General features: G+C 39.2%; 1 protein-coding gene and 1 long non-coding RNA gene across 2 annotated transcripts; one reads left to right on the plus strand and one right to left on the minus strand.

Moving 5' to 3' along the window:
• Positions 1-203: 203 nt before the first annotated feature.
• Positions 204-14,502, minus strand: LOC131279121 (uncharacterized). Its single transcript, XR_009186454.2, has 3 exons — positions 10,554-14,502; positions 2,953-8,447; positions 204-834 (listed from the first exon to the last, which is right to left on the minus strand). It is a non-coding gene; the product is annotated as an uncharacterized lncRNA (long non-coding RNA).
• TM4SF20 (transmembrane 4 L six family member 20) lies at positions 6,814-27,512 on the plus strand. The gene is made up of 4 exons (XM_004453866.5): positions 6,814-6,996; positions 12,554-12,619; positions 14,489-14,634; positions 16,761-27,512. Exons 1-4 carry the CDS (start codon positions 6,814-6,816, stop codon positions 17,044-17,046), a joined length of 681 nt encoding a protein of 226 aa, XP_004453923.1. The 3' UTR covers positions 17,047-27,512.
• The last annotated feature ends 426 nt before the right edge of the window (positions 27,513-27,938 follow it).

Below are 27,938 nucleotides of genomic sequence, written 5' to 3' on the forward strand. Positions count from 1 at the left end.
AATAGTATTCATTTGAATGTATTTTCATCAAAAACACATAAGGAAACACAAAAGTGAAAAATTAAAAGGACTTTTCACTTGCTTAAAAAAAGTTATCTTTCTTGAAAAAATATTCAAAATTATCCTCAAAAATTAAAAGAAAAAATTAAAAAGTAAACGAACATATTTTTAAAAATCACAGTAAAAAATAAAATTAAAAAGTTAATGAACACCCAAGTTTTAAATCAAAAGTAATTAAAGTTGAACTATTTATTTGCTTTTTTAAAAATGTAATTTCATTTTTGTAAATATATGATAAAAGTACAAGCATTCACAAGTGCTTAATGCCCATTTATTGCCAATGTACAAAATCAGTGGCCGATTCCATGTGTGTTATTGTTTACACTTACATGTATACAAACCTGAGAAAACTATAAATTAACATTGCAGACACTCCTCAGCCACCAGGTGCAACTGTTGTGGCACCAGTACGGGAGTGCCTCCAGAACAATTGTGGAGCGAGTTGTGGGAAAGGCTCAGGCACAAGAGAAACTTTCTGCAAGTGACCACTTTACTTACTTACACACTACGAAGGGTCCAAGAGAGCAGAGGAAGAGATCGCACGGACGCCCGTCTCTCCTGCTCGGGTCAGGTCAGTGGAGCGTAGCTCTGCACGCCCCGCTTCGGGTGGGAGAGGAGAGACTCTGCGCTGTTTGAGTATGGAGATTAGAATCCAGGGCTGGGGGCCTGCCACTGCGAATTCCTGCCCTGAGGAGCATCTGGGGCTGTTAGCTTCAGGTCTCCAAGTTCAAGGTATGGTTGGGTGTTTTCTTCAGAACCAGCATCTCCCCTGGGCTGTGGCATGGAAACAGATGGAAACATCTTTACACAATAGAAAAGGAGGGGGGGAGGGGAGTAGGTGTGGGTGGGGGAGGTGGCCCCTGAGGGTGTGCCTGTGACTTCCCCAGCAACAATGAATTAGAATTCAACGAGGAAAGTGGACTTGGCCCAGTGGTTGGGGCGTCCGTCTACCACATGGGAGGTCCGCGGTTCAAACCCCGGGCCTCCTTGACCCGTGTGGAGCTGGCCCATGTGCAGTGCTGATGCGCACAAAGAGTGCCCTGCCACGCAGGGGTGTCACCCCTGCGTAGGGGAGCCCCACGCACAAGGAGTGTGCCCCATAAGGAGAGCCGCCCAGCGCAAAAGAAAGTGCAGCCTGCCCAGGAATGGTGTCACACACACGGAGAGCTGACACAGCAAGATGATGCAGCAAAAAGAGACACAGATTCCCGTGCCGCTGACAACAACAGAAGTGGACAAAGAACACGCAGCAAATAGACACAGAGAACAGACAACTGGGTTGGAGGGGGAAGGGGAGAGAAATAAAATAAAATAAAATAAATAAATCTTAAAAAAAAAAAAAGAATTCAACCGGAAGCAAGGCAATGAGTGTGCGGCATTACTTGCTGGAAATGATACTTTATTATCCAAGAATATTTTGCCTTCACACTAACAGGAAGGATTTGACAAGTTAATTTGTCTTTTCTCCTACCTAAGTATTTCCACCACACAAACCCTCTCCACGCTCGGAGGCAGCGTCCAATCAATCCTCAGACCTCTATGACAGTCAGACGCCGTCAGCATTGGTTTCAAGGACACAGGCCAAGAGAGTGGGAAGCTTCTCCCTGGGGCGGCGTTAGTCACAGCAGCTGATGTTTGGGATTGCAGGCCACGCTCTGGATTCTCAGAGCGGGAAGAGCCCTTGTTCTTTCACAGGTTTCTTTTTTATGTTTGTGACCTGCGGGGCCCCAAAGTGCAGGGCCTAGAGCAGGGGCTTCTCTTGCCCAGGTCTAAGGCTATCCTGGGTGCATGCAAGACTCCTGCCAGTATTCAAGAATCCAACGGAGAGCTCCTTTTGAAGGACGGTCGTTGGGGTCTGCTACAGACTTCTCAAGTAGGGCTCGTCATGTGGCACTCGCCGCCTTGACTTGTTTGTATCTAGGCTGGCCTTGGCATGCAGGCCCCTCAAGGGCCTCTGGCTGACAAACAAGATTTATTTGCCCTTCATTCTCTATTGCATTTCAAATACAATCCAGGTTACATTTGCCAAATACAAAATTATAATACTGAATATGGTTTTCAAACTACATCTGTCATCCTGTTTATGTGCCCCTGGTGGAAAGCCACAGTGCTGGAGGGAGAGACGGGGGTTTACAATCCTGGAATGCACAGGCCCCAGGGGTGGGCTCCCTCCTGCCTCCTTGTTTACACGTGTGGGATTTCACCTGACTTGCGGTGCACCAGCTGCCCTAGGTCCCGTCTATGTGATCCAAAGTCTTGGGATTTTGAAAGTATATTCTTTGCTGACTTTTGAGCTCTCTCTCTCTCAGAATCTGCACACTAAACAGGGACAGGGGAAGCCTAAAAAAAAAGGTGGGAAAGGCCCCTCAGACTCTTCTTCTCCTTGATACTGGGACATTGGAGATTTTGGAATTGTAAGTTTTGCGGCTTCTAATTAAGAGAAACATTAGCCTTGGAAGGTAATTCTTTGCACCATCTCTTAGAGGATCAGGGATGACCTTGAATACACATGGAAAAGGTTAGAGGTAAAAATTCTAATCATGCTCACAGTCCAAACCAAGATCACGGACTCAGACTTTTATTGCATTAAAAATGGTGGTGTAAAAAAAAAAGACGACAATAAAATATGTCAGACGCTCAGAGTTCCACTGAAAATATGTCCTTAGGGTGAATTAACTCAGAAGTAAATTAAACTATAATATGAGGTCAAAAGTCTGTAAGTAGGAAGTAAACCAGGGGCACTATAAAATTCCAAGGAAATGGACATAAACAAAACCAGGGAGCTAGTCCTGTGCGTGTGTCAAGCCCAAGCCAGAGGTGGCACATAAGGGCCTCCCAGCAGAAGGAGGCATCAGGGCTCCCTCACCTCCGGACTCCACTCCTCTCACTCACCTGAGTCCTCTCTACTGACACCATGGGTTGCTGTGGAAGTTGTGGTGGCTGCGGTGGTGGTTGTGGTGGCTGTGGCAGCTGCACCACTTGCAGATGCTACTGGGTGGGCTGCTGCTCTGCCAGCTGTCCCTGCTGCTGTGGCTGCTGCCGCGACTCCTGTTGCTATGGCTGCTGTGGCTGCGGGAAGTGCTGCTGCCAGCAGATGTGCTGCTGCAAGAAGCAGTGCTGCTGCTAGACAGGCTGCCCAGTCTCTCCACAGGTGCTGCTGGGGCCAAGCTTACTCCTGAGCTTTCTTCTTCTGACTCACCTCAATACAAGTTGTATTATATAACAGAAAGACTTTAGGTTACAAGTCAGAAGGTCCAAATTCAAGTCCTGGGTCTGCCAGGGCAGCCAGACCATGTACAAACCTTTCTGCTTACTCATCTATAAAATAAGAAGGTTGAATTCAGGAGTCTCCAAAGACCTTTTCAGCGTAACAGCATGTGAGTCTACTGAGCTCTGGAAACTGAAATCTCTCTCTCCACCTCTCAGACTCTGAGGATTTCTCATCTATATCTTGGCTATACTGGGCATTCAAATCTGTTCATTTGGGGAAGAAAGCCCTCATTATGGTTCATTCATAGGCATCCCAATTGCTATAAAAACATGCCATAGCTTGCACCATGAGGGTTTTAAAAACTCACACTAATGAGCTTAGTGGAAAGAAATAGTTTTAAAATATATTCCGTTCTTTTGAAATATTTACTTTGTTTGTGCAACTTCTGCCCTTGTATTCCTGCTCATATTGGTTATAAGCAGTTTCTAGAGTCCTTATTGTTTCTAGAGTCACTTAATTTCCTTAAATAGAAAAAAATATTATTTGTCTTTGTTTTGATTTGTTGTTGTTTTGCTGTAGCTGATGTTTGGAAACACGTCTTGGGAACTTCAGTAGGTTATTCTGGGAAAGACAAGGAATACACTGTAATTACTGGGATAATGTTAGCTACTATAACAAATTGCCACAAAAATGTAGAATGCCTCAGCACAATATAAGTTTAGTTTTGGTTGATGTCAACTATCTGAGCAACTCTAGGTAGGCAGAAAGGGAAGGAAATAGGGACAGCTGTGCTCCATTTGGTCATTCAGGGATCTAGGCTGATGGAAGTGCTGCCATTTTCCTCTCATGGCTTCCAGTGTAGCTTGGTTGTCTCCAGTCTAAAGGTGGAAAAGAAGAGAGTGGACAAAGCCCATTGCTTAAGCACCTTGGCTTGAAAGTGGCAAAGCTCCTATCCATCCATTTCCCATTGGTTAGAAGCAGTCATGTGACCCTGACTAGCTGCAAGATGGCTGGGAAATGTAATTCATGGCTGGGAAGACACTCCCCAGCAGTAACTCTCTATGATGAAAGGAAAAAGCATGATGGACAAATAGCTGTATTTGCCTTATAAAGCCCATCTAATAAAATTGTTTTTTCTAGAGTGTGTTTAGGAATGGATGCTCTGACATAACTTGGGTGGGTGTTTACTACCCACTCACATCCCTTGAATTCTTCCTAGGCTAGTTACCCAGGTAACCTGGGCATAGTCAATGTTTGTTTGGGAGCTACCTTAATGTCATATGAACCTATCATAGGGTGGAGGTTCAGGGATAAGGGTTTGAAAACACTGAGCACAAGACAGTTGGAGCCAAAGAGCTGGTGGAAATGTGGTCCCTAGTGTTTGGCTCTAGTCCTCACAGCTCCAAGGACTGTGGTATGTGGGAGGCTAGAAGGGGGAGGAATAGGGTTGGGAGAGGACAAAACAAGGTGTTTTTGTACTGCCTCCTATTTTGACCAGTGGAGCAAATATGATTTGACTCCATTCTCTCCCATACATTAACTCTCTCTCCTTCTTCAAAGAAAACTCTTATTTCCTAATATTCTTGAGAACTTCTCGTTTGAACTAGCAAGTAGCTTATTGTCTGTTTTTAAAATATTACAGTTCATTCTAGAGTCACCGTGTGGAAAGCACAAACAAGACAGATAGTTTTAAAAGGATGAGGTATCTGGTAACCTAGATAATCTACAGATTTTAAAGGAGAATACTATGGTGGCTATGGTGAATTGTCTTGCTTGCTATCTATTCCAAATGTCCTTCTAGGATGCCTATCTGTACAGCAGAAACGTGCAACTGCATTTCCCAGAATTATCCGCCTTTAGGGTCTGGATATTGCAACAAATAGATCCACTCATGAGAGATACAGAAGAGAGAAATAAGTTAATTTTGACTGCTGCTGCTAAAATAGAGGTTGTTGAGTTTTCTGCTCTGCAGCAATATTCCTGGTCCAGAAAATTATTTCCTGGAAGGTAAGACGCAATGGCAGTGGTTGCAGTAGTCAGATTCAGTGTTCCAGGTCCAGTCGCTAGCTTTGAGGATGTGGAGGGTCAGAGCCAGCAGCAGTGGCAGATTCTTCCTGGATAGGAGCTGCAGTGGTGTATACTTGAACTCAGCCATTCCAGAGGTGGCCTCCTGATTTTCAAGCCTTTAGACTACCTGGGCCAGTTTAGCAGTCAGGTCCTGGGATGTATTCCTGGAGGCACAGCCTGGAACCTACTGCTCCAGCCCTTTTAACAATTACATACACATAATTTTCCCCACATTATATCTCTTCCAGCTTAACCTAGCTAGAAGGGTTTCCATTTTCCACAGCTGGCTGCTGACCTGTATGTGTCTTGTCTTGGGCACGCACCTGTGCCCCTGGGAAATCCCCCATATATATGGCTATCAATGTCCTCTGTTCCCTAGGAAACAGTGTGCTTATGGTTCTGGGAAATGTATAGCATGTTCTATAGACCAAAATCCCTTGCCTCAGGTAGCCACGTCTGGGCTGCTTTCCACTGTGTCCCATAGGAGAATTCAGTGGGGCCTGTACTCACGGCAAGTTCTGGCATGGCAATCCTATGATGAACGTCCTGCTTTAGTGCCTCAGCTGCTGCCAGACAGCTTGGGCAGACTTGTATGCTCCCATTATGTGCATGGGGGTTACTCTCTTCCCTCTGGACGTGGACTAGGGATTCACATTAGGAGCATGAGCTCAAGGTATGAAAAAAATAAGACACCTTATTAATGCTGTATTATTAAGACATTAATAATGTCTTATTAATAGAGGTCTTATTATTAAGACATCTACCCTCCAGTCTCTCTTCTATTCTTATCTTTCATTTTTGTTTCATTCTTGATCACTTTCAGTCTGGCAACCTTGGGCTATCTCCAGGTTGATCAGTCTACAAAACAAATAGTAGGACATCAGAAAACATTTTACTTTGTGTGTGAGCATACAGCCTGAAACTGGTCTAATAATTTGGCTAATCAAGAACATTTGCAGCTGAGGAAACATTTTTCTCCTAAAATCATATATGTTCATTTTCTTATTGAACAAATTCAACAATAAGGAACTCACAATTTCAAAAATAAGGGGCAGTATCATCAAAACAGGGAAAAATAGTTCATATAGCTCATATAGCTCATATTAACTGCTTATTATTTTCACTTTTTATAGGGCATGTTCATAAAATATGCTGGAGGAACATATCTTTTTCACCTTAAGCCACCTGCTTCCCCTTTTTTTGTTTCCATGTGCTTCTTTTCATGCGTAAGTTTAACAGAAACCATAGATTTTTCTTTCCTGCCTTCCTTCCTCCACCCCCATCATATAGTAAAACTGTTCTTCGTTCCTGTAATAGTCCTCATAATAACATCCTGCCCAGTGGACTCTGAACTAAATTCTGTAATCCATTTTTCATAAGTGCTAAACTTTAACCAGAAGGTTCAGGATAAAAGGCAAGACAGTGCCACACAAACAGTCACTTGGACAGGGTTTCTACCTGAACCAGGGGTGACCATGACCTGCTGTGAAGGATGTACCTCCTGCAATGGATTCAGTCTGCTGATTCTGCTCCTGTTTGGAGTAGTTCTCAATGCAATACCTCTGGCTGTCAGCTTTGTCGATGAGGACCAACCTTCCTCAAACCCCATTTCTTGCTTTGAGTGGTGGTTCCCAGGTATTATAGGAGCAGGTCTGATGGTGAGTAGTACCTATTTGGCTTGATTTGAAGAAAGGTTAAATTTTACCAAACTCCTACAGACCAACTTACAGTCTTGCAGTTAGCTGTGTCTTGGCATGAGATACAGTGAGGGGCAGTGGTATGAAATTAATTTATATTGGTCATCAGTGAAGAATGGTAATTGAAGTAAATTAAACTATCTGGTATATGCTAGGCAGCTTGGGCAAAACAAAAAAAAAATTGGCAAAAGTTGGTTGTATTATTACCTATCACATTTCTTTACAAGTAGTGCTGCTCTTTCAAGATTTAGAGTGTTAGGGACCTTTTGTCCAATACCAGACTTAAGAATTTACAAGAAATACAGTAGGAATGGGAAGTTGCTTGAAAGGAGTGGGAAGAAACATTTCCATGCAAGATGAATATCCTGGATGATAATTGTGAGGCATGACTATGACATCTGCTGGCACCTAAGAGATTTGGGGCTTGAAACGTTGGCTCTCTCTCTTCAAGAACTTTTTAAACTCAGATCTTACACAGATGCCACAGTGCTTGTTGAAGAGTTCAATGGTTATTAATATGCTTACCTTGCTGGAAGTATGCATCCGAGCACTGGAATCCAGAACTCTTCTATGTATATGATCATGAATCACTTTAGGCATTTGCAAAAGTTAGATTCCTTTACCTTCTCCTGGGAATTTTGAAACAGACCTGGGTGGGAACCACTTGCGCAATGGAATAGTTTTGGGACCTGGAAGATGATCTCATCTCTAGTTTGGTGTTTAATCTATTACTGTGAACAAATCATTTATCCTCTGATTTTGTTCTCACATTCATAAAATGGGGGTGTGGATGTTAAAATTGGAAAATTCAGTATGCAAGAAGTTTTTGTTTGTTGTATCATTTGAGCCCTTCTTTAGAGAGAGAGAGAGGGAGTGTGTGTGTGTGTGTGTGTGAGAGAGAGAGAGAGAGAGAGAGACAGCTGCAATGACGAACATTGTCAAAGTGTTTTAGAGATGATGAAACATGGAGGCAACTTTGAAAGTAATCCAGGATGCATTTTCTGCCTGCATCATAATCCTTAATGATAATCACTTACTTCTGCTGGGCTTACCCCCAGACTTATATAAAAATACTCTTAGGCCATTATATGCTCAACTTTAGGTAAAAATTTGTCATTTTCTGGTACACTGACTTGAGACCACTCTGACATCAAAAAGTCATTCCAGGAAGCATTGCCCCAAATTTGATGGTTTCTTTTCCTTTTAAGACCATGAACAATGTATTTGCCATGTTTTAGTTAGAAAGACAATGCAAGGGAAACTCTTGGAAAATTTTGGGATATTTCTTCAAACATCCCTGAAAATTCTCTTCCAGGATGAGAGAGAAAACACATTGTTTAAAAATGTGATGCAACTGCCAATCCTTGTCTGTTTTCTTCCCTTGTTGAAGGCTTCTTTCCACTTCTCTGAATCTGTTTAGACCAGAAAACAAGAGCAGCTAAGTAGGTATAACTCAATGGTGGAAGTTTCCACAAAGTTCCTAAATTAACACAACGCACTTAGCATACCTCATGTTGCTTTCGATATAAATGGGCTCTGCCAAAAATCACATCAGAAATTTAAAAATTCTTACTATGATTAGCCCAACAGCTACTAAAGGAGCTTGAGATCATGATGAAACATAATTACATCCCTTGTACTCTTCTTTTTGGGAAAGTGGGGGAAAGAGAGAAAGATACAGAAAGATACAGAGGTACAAAAGTCTCCCATTTATTGACCACCAGTTAAATGCCAGTTACTTTACATTGTATACTTTACATTGCTATATCTCACTTAATCTCTGTAATAATCTTGTTGAGCAGATATTGTCATTTTCACCTGACAGATCAGTAAAAGGAGGCTTAGGAATGTTAGTAAGGCCACATGGTAAGTGTGAAACCCAAGTCCAAGTATATCTAACAGCAAAGCTCTGTTTTCCACAAGTATTGGTAAAATAATCCTCAACAACTGTTTCAGGCTGACAGCAGAGAAAGGCACAATCCATAAAATTCAATTACCAGGAAACACAGAAACAGGAAGCATAGAAAGTTTAAACTTACTGGGACAGAATTTCACAGAGAATCTAGACATCCTGGTTCCATGGCTAAATTTACTTTATCATGTCAATAAAAATTAATGAAAGGTGTCAACACCAGGTTATCTCTCTTACTCAGTATTATAGAATGCCATGAGAGCATCAACCACCTTCTTAGAAATGTCCAAGAGGCACTTTATAGATTGAGCTTCACATGCTAGAGAGGGCCTATAAGCAGATGGGTAGTAGATGGGCCCAGAACATGGGTGTATTTCTATGTTCCTTGGCTCTAGAGAGGATGTGGAAGAATATTTTTTTCAAAAGAGAACTGTGTCCTTTCATGTATCTGTCAAAATATTGACTAGGTTGAACTCAGTATATTTGTAAATACAAGGAAAAACTAATAAATTAGAATAAATCACTGTCTGTAATAAGCACTTTTGTCACAGATTTTGAAATTGTTCCAAAATTGTAGCATTTTTATATTAGCATTGCCTTAAAAATAAGGAATTTTGCAGAAGTGGTTAATAATAGAAACCCTGGGGTTCATTATTGATTACTTCATGAAATACACTCATTTCCTGGTTTTATGACTAACCGAAAACAGAGCTGGACTTTTCATCTCTTGAAAACATAACTAAGAGGAAGAATGTTATATAGTTAATTATTTTTAATCTACTATTGGCTAACTGGAAAAATCAATGCACATGTTATTATTCCAAGTACTTTAAAAAAATCTTGAAGTGTTTCCTCTAAAAATATAGAGAGTAGTCCATTTTATTTTATATGAAGTTAAATTTAAGCTTTATCTAAATCAAGCATATATTCATTGATTTTACTTATTATATACACTAATTCATCAAAGCAAATTGCTAAAGTGCGAGAACAAACTGTTGTTATTGTATATAATTAACATTTGCTAAATATAACTTTTATATTTATGATGAACATGTGACTTTGTGTGTTACTCTCATGGGGAAGAATCTTGAGGACTCCCCAAAGTTTGAATTCTATCACGGCATTTCAAGAGTCTAAGGCTCTTCTATAGTTTTTTTTATAAATTCATATACCTAGCTTCTAAAACTCTGTATTAAAGTATGGGTTTCTGTAGGACAGAGAGCAAAACTGCTTCTTTTCTTTAGAAAAGTGAAGGCAAGCAAGACTTTTTCTTTTTTTAAAAATATTTATTAGAGCTGTTGTAGGTTTAGGACTTTTACTTTCATACACACACCAAAAAAAACAACTCATGCATTTAATGCTCTTAATGCAATTTAAGAATATTCTCATAATTACTCATTTTGGCAGGAAATTATCTGGAAGCGTTCTAATTCAGTTAACACACACAGTTCCACATTTTAATCTGTATCCTACAAAGCTCTGATTGGGCAAAATGCTTGAAATATAGTGAGTGATAAGTTACCCATAAAGGTGAGGCAAAGATGTGTTGATATGCTACGCAGGCAACAGAGCGGGGATTCCTATACTATAAATTATTGTTACTTACTTTATAAAACCTCTCTGCAGGAGAACGGAACCAGGAAAGTAAATATTCAACATCTCGGAAATAAGTTAATCCTAAAGAAAAGTCAGGAGAGTTTAATTTACATTAATAAGGAAAATGAAATTATTTATCCATTCATGTTGTGATTTACTATTGCTCCAACTTTTTCTTAAAAGAATCATTTATAATCTAAATGAAGGGTTTGAAAGCTTTTTCTGCAAAGAACCAGATAGTGAATATTTTAGGCTTTGTGAGCTAGACAGTCTCTTGCAACTACTCAACTTTGTTGTTGCACAAAAGCAGCAATTGACAAAATGTGAACGGATGGGCATGGCTGTGTGCCAACACAACTTTACTGACAAAAACAGGTGGCAGGCCAGGTTTGGCCTGCAGGCCACAGTTTGTTGAGCCCTGTTCTAAAAGATTTGTTCCTTAAGCTCAAGAGGCAGAATAGTTCATGGTTGTAAGAAAAGAGGTTTGGTGCATGAACTCAAACACATATTTGGGGGTTAAGAATTATTTTTCCTTTTCTTTGGTGTTCTTAGCTATGCCCTGGGTTGCCATACATACGTGGGAACTCTGAATTATAAGGGCGTTGGTGTTCAAGGCAATACGTAAGCTAAATTGACAACAATGCAAAGGGTTCCATACAAGTGCCATGGAGTCTGCCCATGATCAGAGTGGGGTGAAGTTTGTTAGAAAAGCTATCTTGTAAGGCATACATCTTGAACCTGTCTGAAAAAACAAGTGTAGACATGGCCTTGGAAAAAAGGGTCAGGAAAGGAGCAGTTAGGACAATGAGATGGGGTAGGGTATGGGTGAGGAGAATTTTAAGAATTGAGTCAGTGTGGAGTAAATGGTTGAGAGTCTGGGCTCTGGAGCCCAATTGCCTACCTTCAAATCCCAACTCTTCCACATTCCTTGGCAAGTTACCAAATTTTCTGTGCCTCAGCTTTCTCATTGGTAAATGGGGATGATAATAATAACATCAACCTCAAAAGGTTGTTATGAGGATGAAATGAGCCAAACCATGTAAAGTACCTATAACAATGCCTGGTATATAGTTAGAGCTCAGCAAACTGTTAGAAAACAAGAGCAGAAGGAAGGAAAGAATTATTCAAGGGCTGCTGTGCTGAGATGGCAAAAACATCTTATGGCTAAAATTTCTCAGGTGGAAGGAAGTAATTTACATTCCATCTTTAATAATACAAAACTTCTTCCAGTAAGAATTTCTAGTCATAGCAGCTGAGTAGGTATTACCAAAATACGTAAATCTAAGTCTTGAGAATATGGTAACATTGCTTACACCTTTCCTCAGCAATAGTTCCTTAAGATAGAATGCATTACCTATGAGATTTCTAAACATCACTGTAAAGTGAGATCATTACATATCCAGGATACAGGATGAGAAAGGAGCATGTAGAATGAAAAAATAATTCTCAAATGGTAAGCTCAGAGAACCAGCAACATGGTGTGGGCTCTGGGAATGAAAGGAAAGTTAGGGTAGTGGGAGAGGGGTGACAATAGAATTACTAGTTCTCAACTGCCAGGCAAACAAAACCATTGGTTTCTTTTCTGGATGCTTACCAGAAATAGAATTCTTGTGAAATTGCTTAAGTGGCTACAGGTTCTCGTGACTTTAAAAAAGTGAATTTTGGATTATGCAACCAATTCTTTCAGAAGTATTCCTACAAAAATATTTAATAAACTCATAATAATTTATTTAAAACCAAGTCTCTAAATATGATGCAGGCTAAACTAAGAATTTAGATGAAAGAGTTAAAACCAATATTCATAGCAGTTTCCTTCACCCCTTCACCTCCTTTAATCTTTGTGGTTGTAAATTATCCTTGATTCACAGGATCAAGGCCATTGTCAAATTTCCTTTTTGTCCTAAATTTTTACTTCCCATAACGGTTGATAAATGAAGGCTGAGCTTACTGTTGTTTCATCTGATGAGAAATACTACTACTACTCATCTTTCCTGTTGATGTAATTTCCAGGTCATTCCAGCAACAATAATGTCCTTGGCAGCAAGAAAGAGAGCATGCTGCAACAACAAACCTGGAGTGAGTATGGAGCAATTGGTCTGGGAGCAGAAGTATAGAAACAGTCACTGACATCCAAGCAAAGCTACCCTGAGCCATCAGTATTTACCAAGTACAATAGGGCCCAACTGGCAGGGAACATGCTCTGTATGATAATTGTATGTAAATAAGGAAAGTGAGAAGGATTTTCCCCCCCATAAAAATTTAACTCTGGAGTTAGCCTTCTGTCTTTTCCTCAATTTTTAGTTTCACCAATCTAAAGGTTTTCAAAGAAAGGAGATTGATAAATCCATAATCAGTTCATGATACTCAAATACTTACTGGTTTTGTGATGGTGTGTCTTATAAGTATTACTCTGACAACTAAAAAGCAAACGTTTTAGGAAAAAAACATAGTTACAAAATCTAATAGAAAAATAATAAAACAAGAAAACACTTAATACCCATTTTCCCCCCATAAACTTACATGTAAATTTCTCCAGGAGAATCAAGTATTTTAAAGTCCAACTAGAGCTAATAGAATTTATAATAGTGAAGCCCTAGACCAATAGCCATTTTGTAGATTAAGACTAAAGTTATTTATTTTACTGATAATCTGTGAAGTGAGTTTTCTATTACTGAGCCATGAGTTGGGATGGGAATAAGGTTGACAAAAAATGTTTTGATGGTGGTAAATATTTTGTGCTCACCAAAAACAATGATACCAGTAATAAGGGATCTTAATTATTTTATTTCAAAGTAGAGCCTATCACCTTTTATGCTCTTGAATGCAAATAAAATTACACTTCTGGAGAAAGTGCCAATAAATCAGTAACTACTTTTAGTAAAGAAATACTTACATGAAATTTTGAGGCACAGGAAGTGACATAATTAAACCAAGGGTTGAAAGCATATTTTGGTACAAGTCAGGGTAGGTTAGTTATACTCAAGTAACAATTTCAAAATCTGAGTGGCTAACTGAACAAAGTTGATTTTACAGTCAAGCTATATGTCCAAGGATTAGAAGGGAGTGCTGCTCTTCCCCAAAGAAACATTTCCTCACAATTAATTGGCCAGAAAAGGCAACATGGCCCCCATCCAACCACAAGTGGCCAGGAGGGCAAAGAGCCCCAAATGCTCGGTGTACAGGTTAGTGACCCTCGTGGTTGCTTTGTTTAATCTTTGTAATAACCCTGCAAGGGGCAACAGCCTACTTTGCAAATGAGTAAATCTTTTTTTCATTTTAAAAAAAGGTAATTTGCATTCATTGCGATCCAGTGAAATAAGGGTAGGTTAGTACATCTAATGACGATATCAGCAGAGGAGCCCACAAGCCTCACCAAGTCACCAGTGCTGAAACTACGACACTTCTCCCTGGATTGCTGATCCCAGGCACTCCATGGAGATATAATTCTGTATGTATATATTTAAACAACAAAAGGTTTTAGGTGAGTTAAGTAAGAAGACAGTTTACCCACCTCCTATTTTAACTGTTTCTTGCTCCCTCCTTTTTTCCAATTCTTTCGTTTCTGAATACTTTCGTTTTGCTGAAACACTAACAAGGGAAATATAGATAACAGGGGAAATATAGCTCCTTAATACTTTCCAGGCCCCCCTGTAATGATGAGAAAGACAGCTAGAGTAGATGAGCAAAAGACAAACATAGCAGTGGTTCTTGATGAATAAATTTAAGTAATTTGTACAGGGCCACAGTAGTATGGAAGAATCGGGGGTTGACTTAGACTTTGTCCTTTGCCTTCTAATTTGCACCTACTGAAACTATGATCTAAGAATGTAGGATCACTGGAGAGTGGCAGCAGTTGATTTTAAGACTGCATAAGATGCTGAAACTTGAAACAGACCAAGAACTTATCATAATAATGTGCATAAATGGCCCTACTTTATTTTTCAGATGTTTCTTTCATCCCTTTTGAATGTAACCACAATCATTGGTGCTGTCTATTGCATGTTGGTATCTATTCGTGCTCTCTCGGAAGGACCTCTCATTTGTAACTCTCAAGGCAAGACTCCTTGTGAATTTTCACTGAAAAACTTAAGGTGAGTAACTTCATTATTACTGATGGTCTTTATTGTCCTACACAGCTGAAGTTAGCTAGATTAGAATAGCTTGCTCTTGACACCATGCCATGTTTTTCTTTGATGCAACTACCTAGACAGATTCTTAGGTAATCTCAACTGGACCAATCTCATATAGAAAGGAGGAATCATTATTCTTAGAACTGGGTATGGTCTTGTCTAAAAGTTCTAATCTCAGCTTATGCTTGTCTTTTAAAAACCTATGGGGAAACAGACTTGGCCCAGTGGTTAGGGCGTCCGTCTAACCACATGGGAGGTCCGCGGTTCAAAGCCGGGGCCTCCTTGACCCGTGTGGAGCTGGCCCATGCGCAGTGCTGATGCGCGCAAGGAGTGCCCTGCCATGCAGGGGTGTCCCCCGCGTAGAGGAGCCCCATGCTCAAGGAGTGCGCCCCATAAGGAGAGCTGCCCAGCGCGAAAGAAAGTGCAGCCTGCCCAGGAGTGGCGCCGCCCACACTTCCCGTGCCGCTGACAATAGAAGCGGACAAAGAAACAAGACGCAGCAAATAGACACAGAGAACAGACAACCGGGGGAGAGGGGGAATTAAATAATAAAATAAATAAATCTTTAAAAAAAAAACAAAAACAAAAAAACCTATGGTTGCCTATGTGTATTTATATAAAACATTTCTGGAAAATTACACCAGAAACTTAGCTTTGCAGAATGATAATAGGGAATATCCTAGGAGGAGTGAAGTAATATATGCTCATGGTTTATAAATTTAATTAGTTTACTTCTTACATCTGAATTAATTAAATTTATAAACCATGAGCATATATTACTTTTATAATTAAAAAATAAAAATGCAATTTAATATATAAAATTTAGAGTGTTGCCTGTTAGTCCTAAAAAAAAATAAAACAACCAATGGATTTAATGCAGACATACTATAAATACACTTGCAGGCTTTGCAAATTGAAAATAGTAATACTATTACTAAAGACTTTTGTCTTGCATACTTCCAGTCCCATGTAAATGGTTTATTTCAGTCATCTAAGATGGTCTGTGCCTGAATGTAGGCATAATTTGTAAACTGGAAGAAAGGAATGATCTACCTCACTAGGTTGCTTAGTTTGGAAAATGACCAGAATTTATTTTTGTAAGTTACATGAGGAAAACAAAACAAAACAAACAAAACATGTTTCTCCCTACATTAAAGAAATAAAAACCTCTCAAAATTTGTATAGCACAATTGTTAGAATCAAAACCCAAAGAAATTCCATTTTCTAATAGAGCTGAAGTTTAAGATGAAAGATTTCAACCATAGATGCTTTATATACATTCAATCCTCAGTTAATGACAAGGGTCCATGTTGCACCAGCCACCAGGCTAAGCTCTGGAGATTATAGCATTCAAGGAATTTCCAATCTAGTTGGGAAGACAGGCCAGGCTGGGCTAGTAAACAGTTATAATAGAGTGATCCTATGCTCACTGCAGACTCATGTTCCATGACCTGAAAATACTGCTGTGTTTGTCCAGGTTGAATGCCAGTTGTTGGTATCCAGAAGTGCAATGTCTAAGAACACATAGTCTTACTCCGTAATAAACCAAAGAAAAATAATCTTGGAATTAGATTTATTAGGGATAAAAAGTTTCTCATTTTCCATAATCCTGTTAGAAAGGGCACAAATCATTTTACTATTTTAAATGTTTTTCATGTGTTAAAATTTTACATCTGGTTTTAGAGTAGAGGCAACACTGAGGCAACATTGCAATTCTGCACTAAGAATTGAGCTACTTTGTTTTCTTATCTTCAGCAAGTGTAAGGGAGCCTGCATAAGCAGGCTGAACCAAATGAAATTATTGATACTTAACCATTTCTGACATACAAAAACAGACATTTCATATGGTTTGAACTAAAAGTAGGTACTGTAAAAATGCTTGGAAAAGATAATGAATAAAAGTTTTATAATTATTAAGATATATGGACACATACTCAGAAACACTGATTTTAGCTATATTTGTTGGGCATAATATTTTAAAAGTACACTATTTTACTATACTTGTTATTTTCTAGGCCTAATGATGCATTCCTTTGATTGTCAGTGATATTCCTTAATATCTATTTTCCATTTCTTTTGCTATTCAGCGACATTCGTGCAGAATCCTTCGATCTGCAGTGGTTTTTCAATAACTCTTGCGTATCTACAAGTGTTCTGAATAACTCCACCAACGTCACCACAGCCAGTGACTGGAGAAAATACAGCTTGAGCGTCGATTCTAAAGAAAACAAACATAAGACTATACACCTCTCAGTATTTTTAGGTCTGTTAATTGTTGGGATTCTTGAACTTCTGTTTGGACTCAGTCAGGTAATTATTGGTTTCCTTGGCTGTCTGTGTGGAGTCTCCAAGCGGAGAGGTCGAATTGTGTAGTTGAATGGTAATAAAATGGAGATATCAGTAGTTTGAATCATTCGAGAATTACATTTAAAATAAAAATACACTCTTAGAAGTAAAACAATGAAGCATAGAAAACCATGTCATTTCAGACAAGTCCAGAGAGTTGTCTTTAAAGTCACCTTGAGGTGATTTTAAAAATCAATCTTTCACATGTAAAACCTAACATTTTATATGGAAAGGAAAAATCAACAGTTGATCTTCAGTGTATTTTGTATCTGTTTATACTACTTGAATTTTCTAACTCTATATTTGGAGGGAGGGGGAAGGAAGAAGAGAGAGAAGAGGAAAAAAAAGAGAGAGAGAACAAGAACAAACAGGAGTTATCCTGAAGTGAAAGGATAGGATCTTTTTATGTCTCTCTGTACTTAAACAATAAAAATAAAAAAGGAATAAACATATAACCAGAATATAATCAAGTCTGTAGACCCAATCCCAACTGACAGGAAATATAAAGGAAGAGGAAGTACTCAGACAAGTTAAAAAGATGAAACAGTGGAGACAATAGCCCCCTATTTTAAATAAGAAAATGTCATCAGAAAAATAAAAGGTGGGATGGGTTGAGGAAACTGTTCTAAATTAGGATAACAAAGAGACATGATTTGACCAAATGCATTATGTGTAGCAGGAGAAACCTGTGCATGAATTGGGTTAAATGACATTAAGGAATTACTGCTAATTTTTTAAGGTATGATAATGGTTTTATGGTTATACAGGAAAATGTTCTTATTTTTTTAAGAAACACATTTATATTTTGGGGAAAATGCCATGCTTTAAAATACTTCAGTGAAAAAATGGAAAATTTGTTATATTTAGGTGATAGGTATATGGTAATTCATTTATACTCTATTTTCCTATACTTGCATCTCTCATAACAGTAATTAAAAACAATAAAAACCTAGGAAAAAAAGGTCAATCTTTCAAAAGCTGGTTTCTATACATGCCAATCTTTGAAAGACTAACAAAACAGCATACTTACCATATTAAAATGCTATAAAAAGACAAAACTAGAAGTCTACAATTTTCTGAATGTGATCACTCCTGCATTTTATTTATTTCAATTGTTTTTCTATGTTTACGGGGCTGAATGTTCTAAAAATAATTCATGATACCTTCATTACAGCTGCCCAAAGTTATTAGTACCACCAAGAATGTAATTATAGAAGTTCCAGGAAAATGGAATTGATGTAGGTAGGCACTGCTCAGCTCTTTCATAAAAAATGGCAGAAAAAGGGCAAAATCCTACCCAAGTGAGCAGTTTTGGGAATCCATAGTGCAGGAGGCTGCAGGGCATAGTTCTGGAGGGAGCTGGACAAAGAGATAAAGAGCTCAAGGGAAAACTGTGAGTTGCTCACCTCTGTGGCTGGAAACAGCGGGCAGGTAAGCCCCACCCTCAAGGCAGATAGCCTCTCTGGACCCCCTGGCTCTCACCAGCTGAGTGGGAGGCAGGAGTCCCTAAGAGGAACAGAAGTCTGGTGAAGGGTGGAGAGTGGTTTCCTTTCATGGGTAGGCCACCTGAGATCCCTTTGAATCACTGAGAGGATGCCAGCCACACTGAGGTGGCCCTGGGGAGAAGGGAGGGGGAAATCTGCTCAGGCAGGCCGTCACATACAGTCACCCAGGGAGAGAGGAACTTGGTCAGAGAGAAGGTGGAGACAGGCATCTAACTTGACCAGCTCCCCAAAACTGTTAGAAAGCCAACTTGCCTAAGAGAAATGGGGGCAGGAAGAGCCTAATAAGCTTTCAAAAGCCTATTTAGTCCATAAGGCTGCTGTAGTACAGTAGGGGAATTCCTGCCTCACATGTAGAAGGTTGCTGGTTTGAGTCCTGATACCTCCTAAGAGAAGGGATCCAGGGAGAGATAAGGCATGCTGCTAGCACCTTATGATAGGGAACTTATAGGCTGAGTTTCTCCTGTTTTGTTTTATGGTTTTTTGAAAATTTTTTCTTTTTCCTTTATTTTATTCACTAAAACTGGATACATCACCTGTGGAGGGCAGGCTGCAGGGTGATTAATTGATGAACACCAGCAGCCTCAGAAGATTCCTAGATGTCTAAGAGGGAAGGCTGTTTTCCCTGGATTGTTTCTTTGTTGCTGTTTTGTTTCTTGTTTGTTGTTTTCCCTCTGTTTCCTTTTTTTCTTTTACTTGTTTTTTCAACCTACTTTATTTCTCTTTTTTACTTCAGTTTTCTATCTTCTGACTTCTGTTGCTTTTCTTCCATTCCATCACTTCCTGTTTGGTCTTCAGTTTTTCTTTTTCACCCTCCTTTTTTTCCCCTTACTTTCCTTCTCAGCCCAGTCTTTTAATTCATTCTATTTTTTTTTTTTCTATTTTGTTTCTTGTTTTATTTTTTCCTAATCATCTGTTTGGCCTTTTAATTCATTCTATTTTTTTTTTTCCATTTTGTTCTGTGTTTTACTTTTTTCTATTCCACCTCTTTTTATTCTTATACCTTTGTACCTTTGTATTTTTATTTCTTACTCATATTACTATTACTTAGTTTTCTAGCTCTTGCACAGTTTTTTGTATTATTATTACTATTAGCTTTTTCTCTTATCTCTTTCCTTTTCTCTAGTCCTAATATTTTTTTCAAGGGAACACAGACAACTGCAAGGATATAGAATAGGAAGAACCAATTATGAAAAATTAACCTTATCACACACAAAGAAACAACAAAATAAAATCCTAGAGTAGAAAGAGAAGCTAATCAACCAAATAAGCCCATCAAGATAAACAGATGCCTAGATACCAACAAAAAATTACAAGCCACACTAAGAAACAGGAAGACATGGCCCAGTCAAATGTACAAACTAAAAAACAGGAGGAGATACAGAATGTGGAACAACTAATTAAGGATGTCCAAACAAATATCATGAATCAACTTAAGTGAAGTGAAGGAAGAGATAAAGGATATTAAGAAGACACTGGGGGAACATACTGAAGAAATTGTAAATATACATAAAAAGATAATGGACCTGATGGTGATGAATGGCACAATGTAAGAAATAAAAAGTACACAGGAAGCACATAACAGCAGATTTGAACAGGCAGAGGAAAGAATCAGTGATACCGAAGACAGTACAGCAGAAATCAGACAGATAGTAGAATAGATAGATAAAAAGATAGGAAAAATCCAGCAGGGACTTAGGGATTTGAATGACAACATGAAAACCACAAGCATGTGCATTATAGGCATACCAGAGAGAGAGAAAAGAAGGTAAAGGATGCAGAAGGAGTATTGGAGGAAATAATGGCCGAAAATTTCCCAAATCTATTGAGGGATATGACGTACATGTATTCAGGAAGCACAGTACACTCCAAACAGTATAAATTCTAACAGGCCTACTCCAAGACATATACTTGTCAAACTGTCCAATACAAACAGATAACACTGAAAGCAGCAAAAGAAAAGAGATTCATCACATACAAGACATATACTTGTCAAACTGTCCAAGACAAACAGATAACACTGAAAGCAGCAAAAGAAAAGAGATTCATCACATACAAGGGAAGCTCGATAAGATTAACTGCTGATTTCTCATCTGAAACCATGGAGGCAAGAAGGCAGTGGTATGACATAGTTAAGGTGCCAAAAGAAAAACTTCCAGTCAAGAATTCTCTGTCCAGCAAAGCTGATATTAAAAAATGAGGGAGAGTTCAAAATATTCACAGATAAATAGAAATTAAAAGAGTTTGTCAATAACAAACCTGTCTTTCAAGACATACTAAAAGGAGTTCTGCAGGTTGACAGGAAAAAACAGGAGACAGTTGCAGGAAAGTGTGAGAATAACTAAAAAGATAAAAAGAGAAATAAAAACAACATATAGCATGCGTAAACGTAAAGAAAATAAGGCTAATGTAATTCCTTGACAGTAATAACACTGAATATTAATGGATTAAATTCTCCAACCAAGAGACCCAGATTGGCAGAATGGATAAGGAAATATGATCCATCTATATGTTGTCTATAAGAAACTCACCTTAGAACTAGGGAAGTAAGGAAGTTGAAAGTAAATGGTTGAAAAACAATTTCACATGAAAACAATAATCAGAAAGGGGCAGGAGTAGCTATACTAATATTGGACAAAAAAGACTTTAAATGCAAAACTATTGTAAGAGACAAGGAAGGACACTATATATTAATAAAACAGGTAATCTATCAAGAAGAAAGAACAATCATAAACATTTATGCACCTAATCAGGGTGCCTCAAAATACATGAGGCAAACATTGGAAAAACTAAGTGGAGAAATAGATGACTCTACAGTTATAGTGGGAGACTTTAATACACCATTATCACCATTAGACAGAACATCTTGAGAGAGGAGCAATAAAGAAACAGAGACCTTGAAAAATATATTAGAGGATCTGGACCTAATAGACATATACAGAACATTACACCCAAATGCAGTGGGATACACATTCTTCTCAAGCACACATGGATCATTATCCAGGATAGGCCACATGCTAGGCCACAGAATAATTCTCAATCAATTCAGAAAGATTGAAATTATACAAAGTAATTTCTCTGACCACAATGGAAAGAAGATGGAAATCAGTAAGGGACAGAGAAGCAGATTAGGCACAAAGACATGGAAGTTAAACAACACACTCTTAGACAAACAGTGGGTCAAGGAGGAAATTGCGAAAGAAGTAACTACCTTGAAACAAATGAAAATGACAACACATCAAAACCTATGGGGCGCAGCAAAGGCAGTTCTGAGAGGGAAAGTTATAGCCATAAATGCCTACACTAAAAAAGAAGAACTAAAACCAAAGACCTAACTGCATACCTGGAGGAATTAGAAAAAGAACAACTAGCCCCAAAGAAAGTAGAAAGAAGGGAATAACAAAGATTAGAGCATAGTTAAATGAAATTGAAAATAAGCACTAGAAAAAATAAACAAAACCAAAAGCTGGTTCTTTGAGAAGATTAATAAAATTGACAAACTCTTAGCTGGACTAACAAAGAAAAAAAGAGAGAAGATGCAAATACATAAAATAAGAAACAAAGAGGGGGATATCACCACTGACCCCACAAAAATAAAGAGTATCATAAGAGATTACTTTAAAAAACTGAATGCCAACAAGATGGTTTATTAAGAGGAAATGGACAAATTCCTAAAAACAAGCAGCCTACATTGACAAAGGAGGAAATTGATGAACTCAACAGACCAATCACAAGTAACAAGAGAGAATTAGTCATCAAAACCTCCCAACTGGGAAGTGGATATGGCTCAAGCAATTGGGCTCCTGTCTACCATATGGGATGTCCTGGGTTGAGTTCCTGGGGCCTCCTGGTGAAGACGAGCTGGCCTGCTGGGTGAGCTGGTCCACACAGTGAGCTGGCAGTGCAGTAAGCTGATGCAACAAGCAGATGCAACAAAAAAGAGACACAAAGGAAAGATGATGAGAGACACAACAGACCAGGGAGCTGAGGTGGCTCAGGTGATTGAGTGCCTCCCTCCCACATTGGAGGTCCCAGGATCAGTTCCCAGTGTCTCCTAAAGAGAAGATGAGAAGAGAAGACAAGCAGACAAGGAAGAAAACACAGGGAATGGATAGAGATAGCAGACAGTGAGTGCAAACAAGGGGCAGGGGCGGTGATAAATTTATATTAAAAAAAAAAAAACAGAAACAAAAACAAAAAAATCTCCCAACTAAGAAGAGCCCAGGACCAGACAGCTTAACAGAAGAATTCTTCCAAACATTTTAGAAAGAACTAACACCAATCCTGTTTAAACTCTTCCAAAAAAAAAAGGAAGTGGAGGTAATATTGCCTAACTCATTCTAGGATGCCAACATCACCCTAATACCAAAACCAAACAAAGATGCCACAAGAAAGGAAAACTATAGCCCAATCTCACTAATGAACCTAGATGTTAAAATCCTCAACAAAATATTGGCAAATCATATTCAACAACACATCAAATGAATTATACACCATGACCAAGTGGGTTTCATCCCTGTATGCGAAGATGGTTCAATGTAAGAAAATCAATGTAAAGCAAGATATAAATAGATCAAAAGAAAAAAGTCAAATGATCATCTCCATAGATGCAGAAAAGGCATTTGACAAAAATAGAAGGAAATTTCCTCAACATCATAAAGGGTATTTATGAAAAACTCACAGCTAAAATCATATTCAATGGTGAAATCCTAAAGCTTTACCTCTAAAATCTGAAACAAGACAAAGATGCCCACTTTCATTGCTCTTATTAACACTGTGTTAGAGGTACTTGTCTAAGCACTTAGGCAAGAAAAAGATAAAAAAGGCACGCAAATTGGAAAGGAAGAAGTAAAAGTTTCACTATTTGCAGATGACATGATCCTACACATAGAAAGCCCTGAGAAATCTACAACGAAGTTTCTAGAGCTTACAAATGAGTTCAGTAAAGTGGCAGTTAAAAATCAGTAGCATTTCGGTACACCAATAATGAGCAATCTGAGGAGGAAATAAAGAAAAAAATCCCATTTACAATAGCAACCAAAAGAATCAAATACCTAGGAATAAATTTAACCAAAGATGTAAATGACTTGTACGCAGAAAACTACACAACACTGTTAAAGGAAACCAAAGAAGACTTAAATAAATGGAAGAATATTCCCTATTCGTGGATAGGAAGGTTAAACATAGTTAAGATGTCTATCCTACCCAAAACGACTTACATATTTAACGCAATCCTAGTAAAAATTACAGCATTTTTTTACTGAATTGGAAAAGCTAACTATGAAATTTATTTGGAAGAGCAAGATGTCCCAAATAGCCAAAGACATACTGAAAAAGAAAAATGAAATCAGAGGAATCACACTACCTGACTTGATATGGCGGAGTCTCCAAAAGAGTCAGGAGGTCATCAGAGGGGTCGCACTTATGCAAAGCCTCAGGAGGGCCTCAGAGACAGCCAAAGGAGATACAACCCCAGGTACTGGTTTTGAGGGCTACAGAGACCCACAGGTTCCATGGTCATGGCAGATGGCTCTGGCGTTCAGAGCCATGTCACTTGGCCCTACTTTGGAGTTTGTGTTCCTGAGTGTGATGGAGTTGGACTCAGATGTGACCTTTCTACACATGCTTCTTCTGTCACTTCTACTGAACCTGTGGTTGGTGTTGGGGTTGGTGTATACTCAGGAGACCAGAAACTCTAGACTGTCCATGTGACAGCCAGGCCCTGAGCCTCAGCAGACTTGCAATTCCTACCCCTCTGGTTTATTGGACTTACCCCAGCCAGTTAACAGGGAGGTGAAGGTCCCCAGCCAGTTAACAGGGAGGTGAGGTCAACCACCACACCAGGGAGCCAAGAGTGCCTACAACTGCAAGCGGGAGAATTGCATCCATCATCCATGTGGAATCTAAGCCCCCTCTCAATATAGAGGTGGAGTGGACATAACCATCCCAGGGTCCACAGGATGGAGGAATAGAGTATGGATTAGAGTAGACTTACTGATATTCTACTATGGAATTATTGTGATTAGAAATGGAAGAAATTGTAGCATTGATGTGGAGAAAGTGGCCACGGTAGCTGCTGAGGGTAGGGAGGGGAAGAAGAGATATGATGTGGGGCCATTTTCAGGACTTGGAGTTGTCCTGGGTGTTACTGCAGGGACAGATGCTGGACTTTGTATGTCCTGCCATGGCCCACTGGGTGGACTGGGGGAGAGTGTAAACTACAATGTAAAGCATTATCCATGTGGTGCAGCAATGCTCCAAAATGTATTCTTCAAATGCAATGAATGTGCCATGATGATGAAAGAGGTTGTTGATGTGGGAGGAGTGGGGTGAAGGGGGTGGGAGGTATATGGGGATCTCTTATATTTTTTTAATGTAACATTTAAAAAAGAGAGAAAAAAAAAGTACTACAAAGTTAGAGTAGTCAAAATTGCATGGTATTGGCACAAGGAGAGACATACTGACAAAAGAAACTGAATTTAGAATTCTGATATAGATCCTTGTATATACAGTTAACTGATATTCAACAAGGCCACCAAGCCCATTCAACTGGGATCTTGTATTAGGAAATGGTTTCATGAACTGTACACCCAAAGCATGAGCAACAAAAGGAAAAAGAGATAAATGGGACCTTCTCAAAATTAAAACCTTTGTACCTCAAAGGAGTTTGTCAAGAAAGTGAAAAGGCAGCCTACTCAATGGGAGAAAATATTTGGTAACCAAATATTTGATAGGGACCTAATATCCAGCATATATAAAGAAACTGTACACCTCAAAAATAAAAGACAAACAACTCATTTAAAAAATGGGCAAGTGATTTCAATAGACATTTCTCCAAAGAAGACATACAAATGGCTAAAACCCACAAGAAAAGATGCTCAACATCACCAGCTATTAGGGAAATGCAAATCTAAACTACAATGAGATATCATCTTACACTCATTAGACAGGTGGCTATTGAAAAACCAGAGGACTACAAGTGTCGGAGAGGATATGGAGGAACAGGAACCCTTATCCACTACTAGTGGGAATGCAGAATAGGGCAGTCATTGTGAAGGACATATGGCAGTTCCTCAGGAAGCTAACTATAGAACTGCCATGTGATCCAGCAATCCCACTGCTGGGTATATACCCAGAATTGAAAGCAGGGACACAAACAGATGTATGCAAACCAGTGTTCACAATGGCATTACTCACTATTGCCAAAAGTTGGAAACCACCCAAATGTCCATCAACAGGTGAATGGATAAAAAAATTCTGGTACACACACAAAATGGAATATTACTGAACATTAAGAAGGAATGCAGCATTAATACACAGGATAACATGGATGAATATGAAGACTTTATGTTGAGTGAAGCAAGTCAGGAACTGAAGGACAAACATTACATGACCTCACTGATACGAATTAAGCAAATTGAGCCAACTCACAGACTTAGAGCCTGAAACATAGGTTTTATAGGAGACAGAAAGGGCTTTTGCCACAAGGGCAAAATCTATAAGATGGAAGAGTGTAGTTGTGCACTGGAGCGGCATGACAGTGGTGCAGTGATGCTCTTGGGTTGGGCAGTGCAGGTTTGTGAGGGGGGTAAGGTGGGGAGAGTGGGTTGAACTGTCCATTGAACCAGGGAGAGGGATGGGGAACAGGTGAACTCTGGGGATTTGTGGGTATGTGGTTGAAACTACAACATTGGGAATTTTCTTTTGGCAAATATGGCAGGGGAGGGTTACTGGTTTAGGGTGTTGGATGTGGGGGGCATGTGGGACAGGGTACACCTGGGGCAGGCTTCTAGGGAGTGAATGTTTATCTTTTCAGAGTACTGTATCAGTGGGTGGAGACCCACATGAGCAGGAACGTGTTGGACTCCTATCCTGGGGAGTCCTGCTATGTTCTCAAATAGAGGTGTGGGAATCTCTCGAGAGCATGAAAAGGGCCTAATAGGGGAGGACAGGCCAGTATGTCAAGCCCTCAATGTTGTTGCAACTATGAATCTTGTTCTTCAAGGACTGAAGCTTGGTGATTATCATGGGTCCAGAGGGGAGAGGGAGGGAAGAATAGAAAAGATGGAATATGGGGCATTTTGGGGGGCATTGGAACTGTTCTACACGATCTTGCAATGAGGGATACAGGCCATGTTAAAGTTCATCAAAATTTATAAAAGTGTATGGTCAAAAATGTAAACCATAATGTAAATCACTGACCATGGTTAGTATCAATGCTTTGATATTTTTTACATCAATTGTAACAAATGTACCATTCACATGTAAAGTGTTATTAATAGCTGAAAGGGGAAAAGGAAGAGGATGTTGGGTATATGGGAATCCCCTATATTGCGTACTTGCCTTTTGAGTAACCTAAAACTTTTTTGAAGATAAAGTGGAAAAAAACAAAAACAAAAAACCAAGACTCTAGGGGAATAAATAGAAGAAAATGTCACTGTACATATAAAACAGATTTTACAGTGATGAAAACATGTCAAAAATTTTTTTTCAAATTTTTACAAAAATGTTTTTGTATTCTGTTATTTTTAAAACTATCATCATTTCATTTTCTTATTAATTGTATTCAGTTATTTTGTTGGGTTCATTTTTCTTTTGTATCCCCCAATTTTTTTCCCTTTTTGAAAATTTTTTTAAAATTTGTCTTTATTTTTTTAATGTTACATTAAAAAAATATGAGATCCCCATATACCCCCCACCTCCCTCACCCCACTCCTCCCATAACAACCTCCTCCATCATCCTGGGACATTCATTGTGCTTGGTGAATACATCTCTGAGCACTGCTGCATCACATGGTCAATGGTCCACATTATAGTTTACACTCTCCCCCAGTCCACCCAGTGGGCCATGGGAGGTCATACAATGTCCGGTAACTGTCCCTGTAGTACCACCCAGGACAGCTCCAAGTCCCGAAAATGCCCCCACATCACACCTCTCCTTCCAACTCCCGACCCTTAGCAGCTACCATGGCCACTTTCTCCAAATCAAAACTACATTTTCTTCTATTACTAATCACAATAGTTCATGAATAGAATATCAGTAAGTCCACTCTAATCCATACTCTATTCCTCCATCCTGTGTGCCCTGGAATGGTTGTGTCCACTCCACACCTATATCAAGAGGGGGCTTAGATTCCACATGGATGATGGATGCAATTTTCCTGCTTTGTTGGGTTCATTTTTGAGGAAGCTTTTGATCACAGAAGGGTTACAACTGTGGCAGGGAGGGATCTTTGGTAAGGGGGGTCAGTGATGGGGGATGCATGGGAGGAGCTTCACCTGGGGCATACCTATAAGGCATATGAATGTGTTCAAGTATTCATGGGGCATTGCCATGGTGGGTGGAGATTCATACAATAACCTAAAGAATACAGAATTCCCTCCTGGGGAGCTCTGCCATATTTTCTAATGGGACAG

This window comes from Dasypus novemcinctus, chromosome 7 (assembly GCF_030445035.2).
Source record: "Dasypus novemcinctus isolate mDasNov1 chromosome 7, mDasNov1.1.hap2, whole genome shotgun sequence".
Lineage (NCBI taxonomy): Eukaryota > Metazoa > Chordata > Mammalia > Cingulata > Dasypodidae > Dasypus > Dasypus novemcinctus.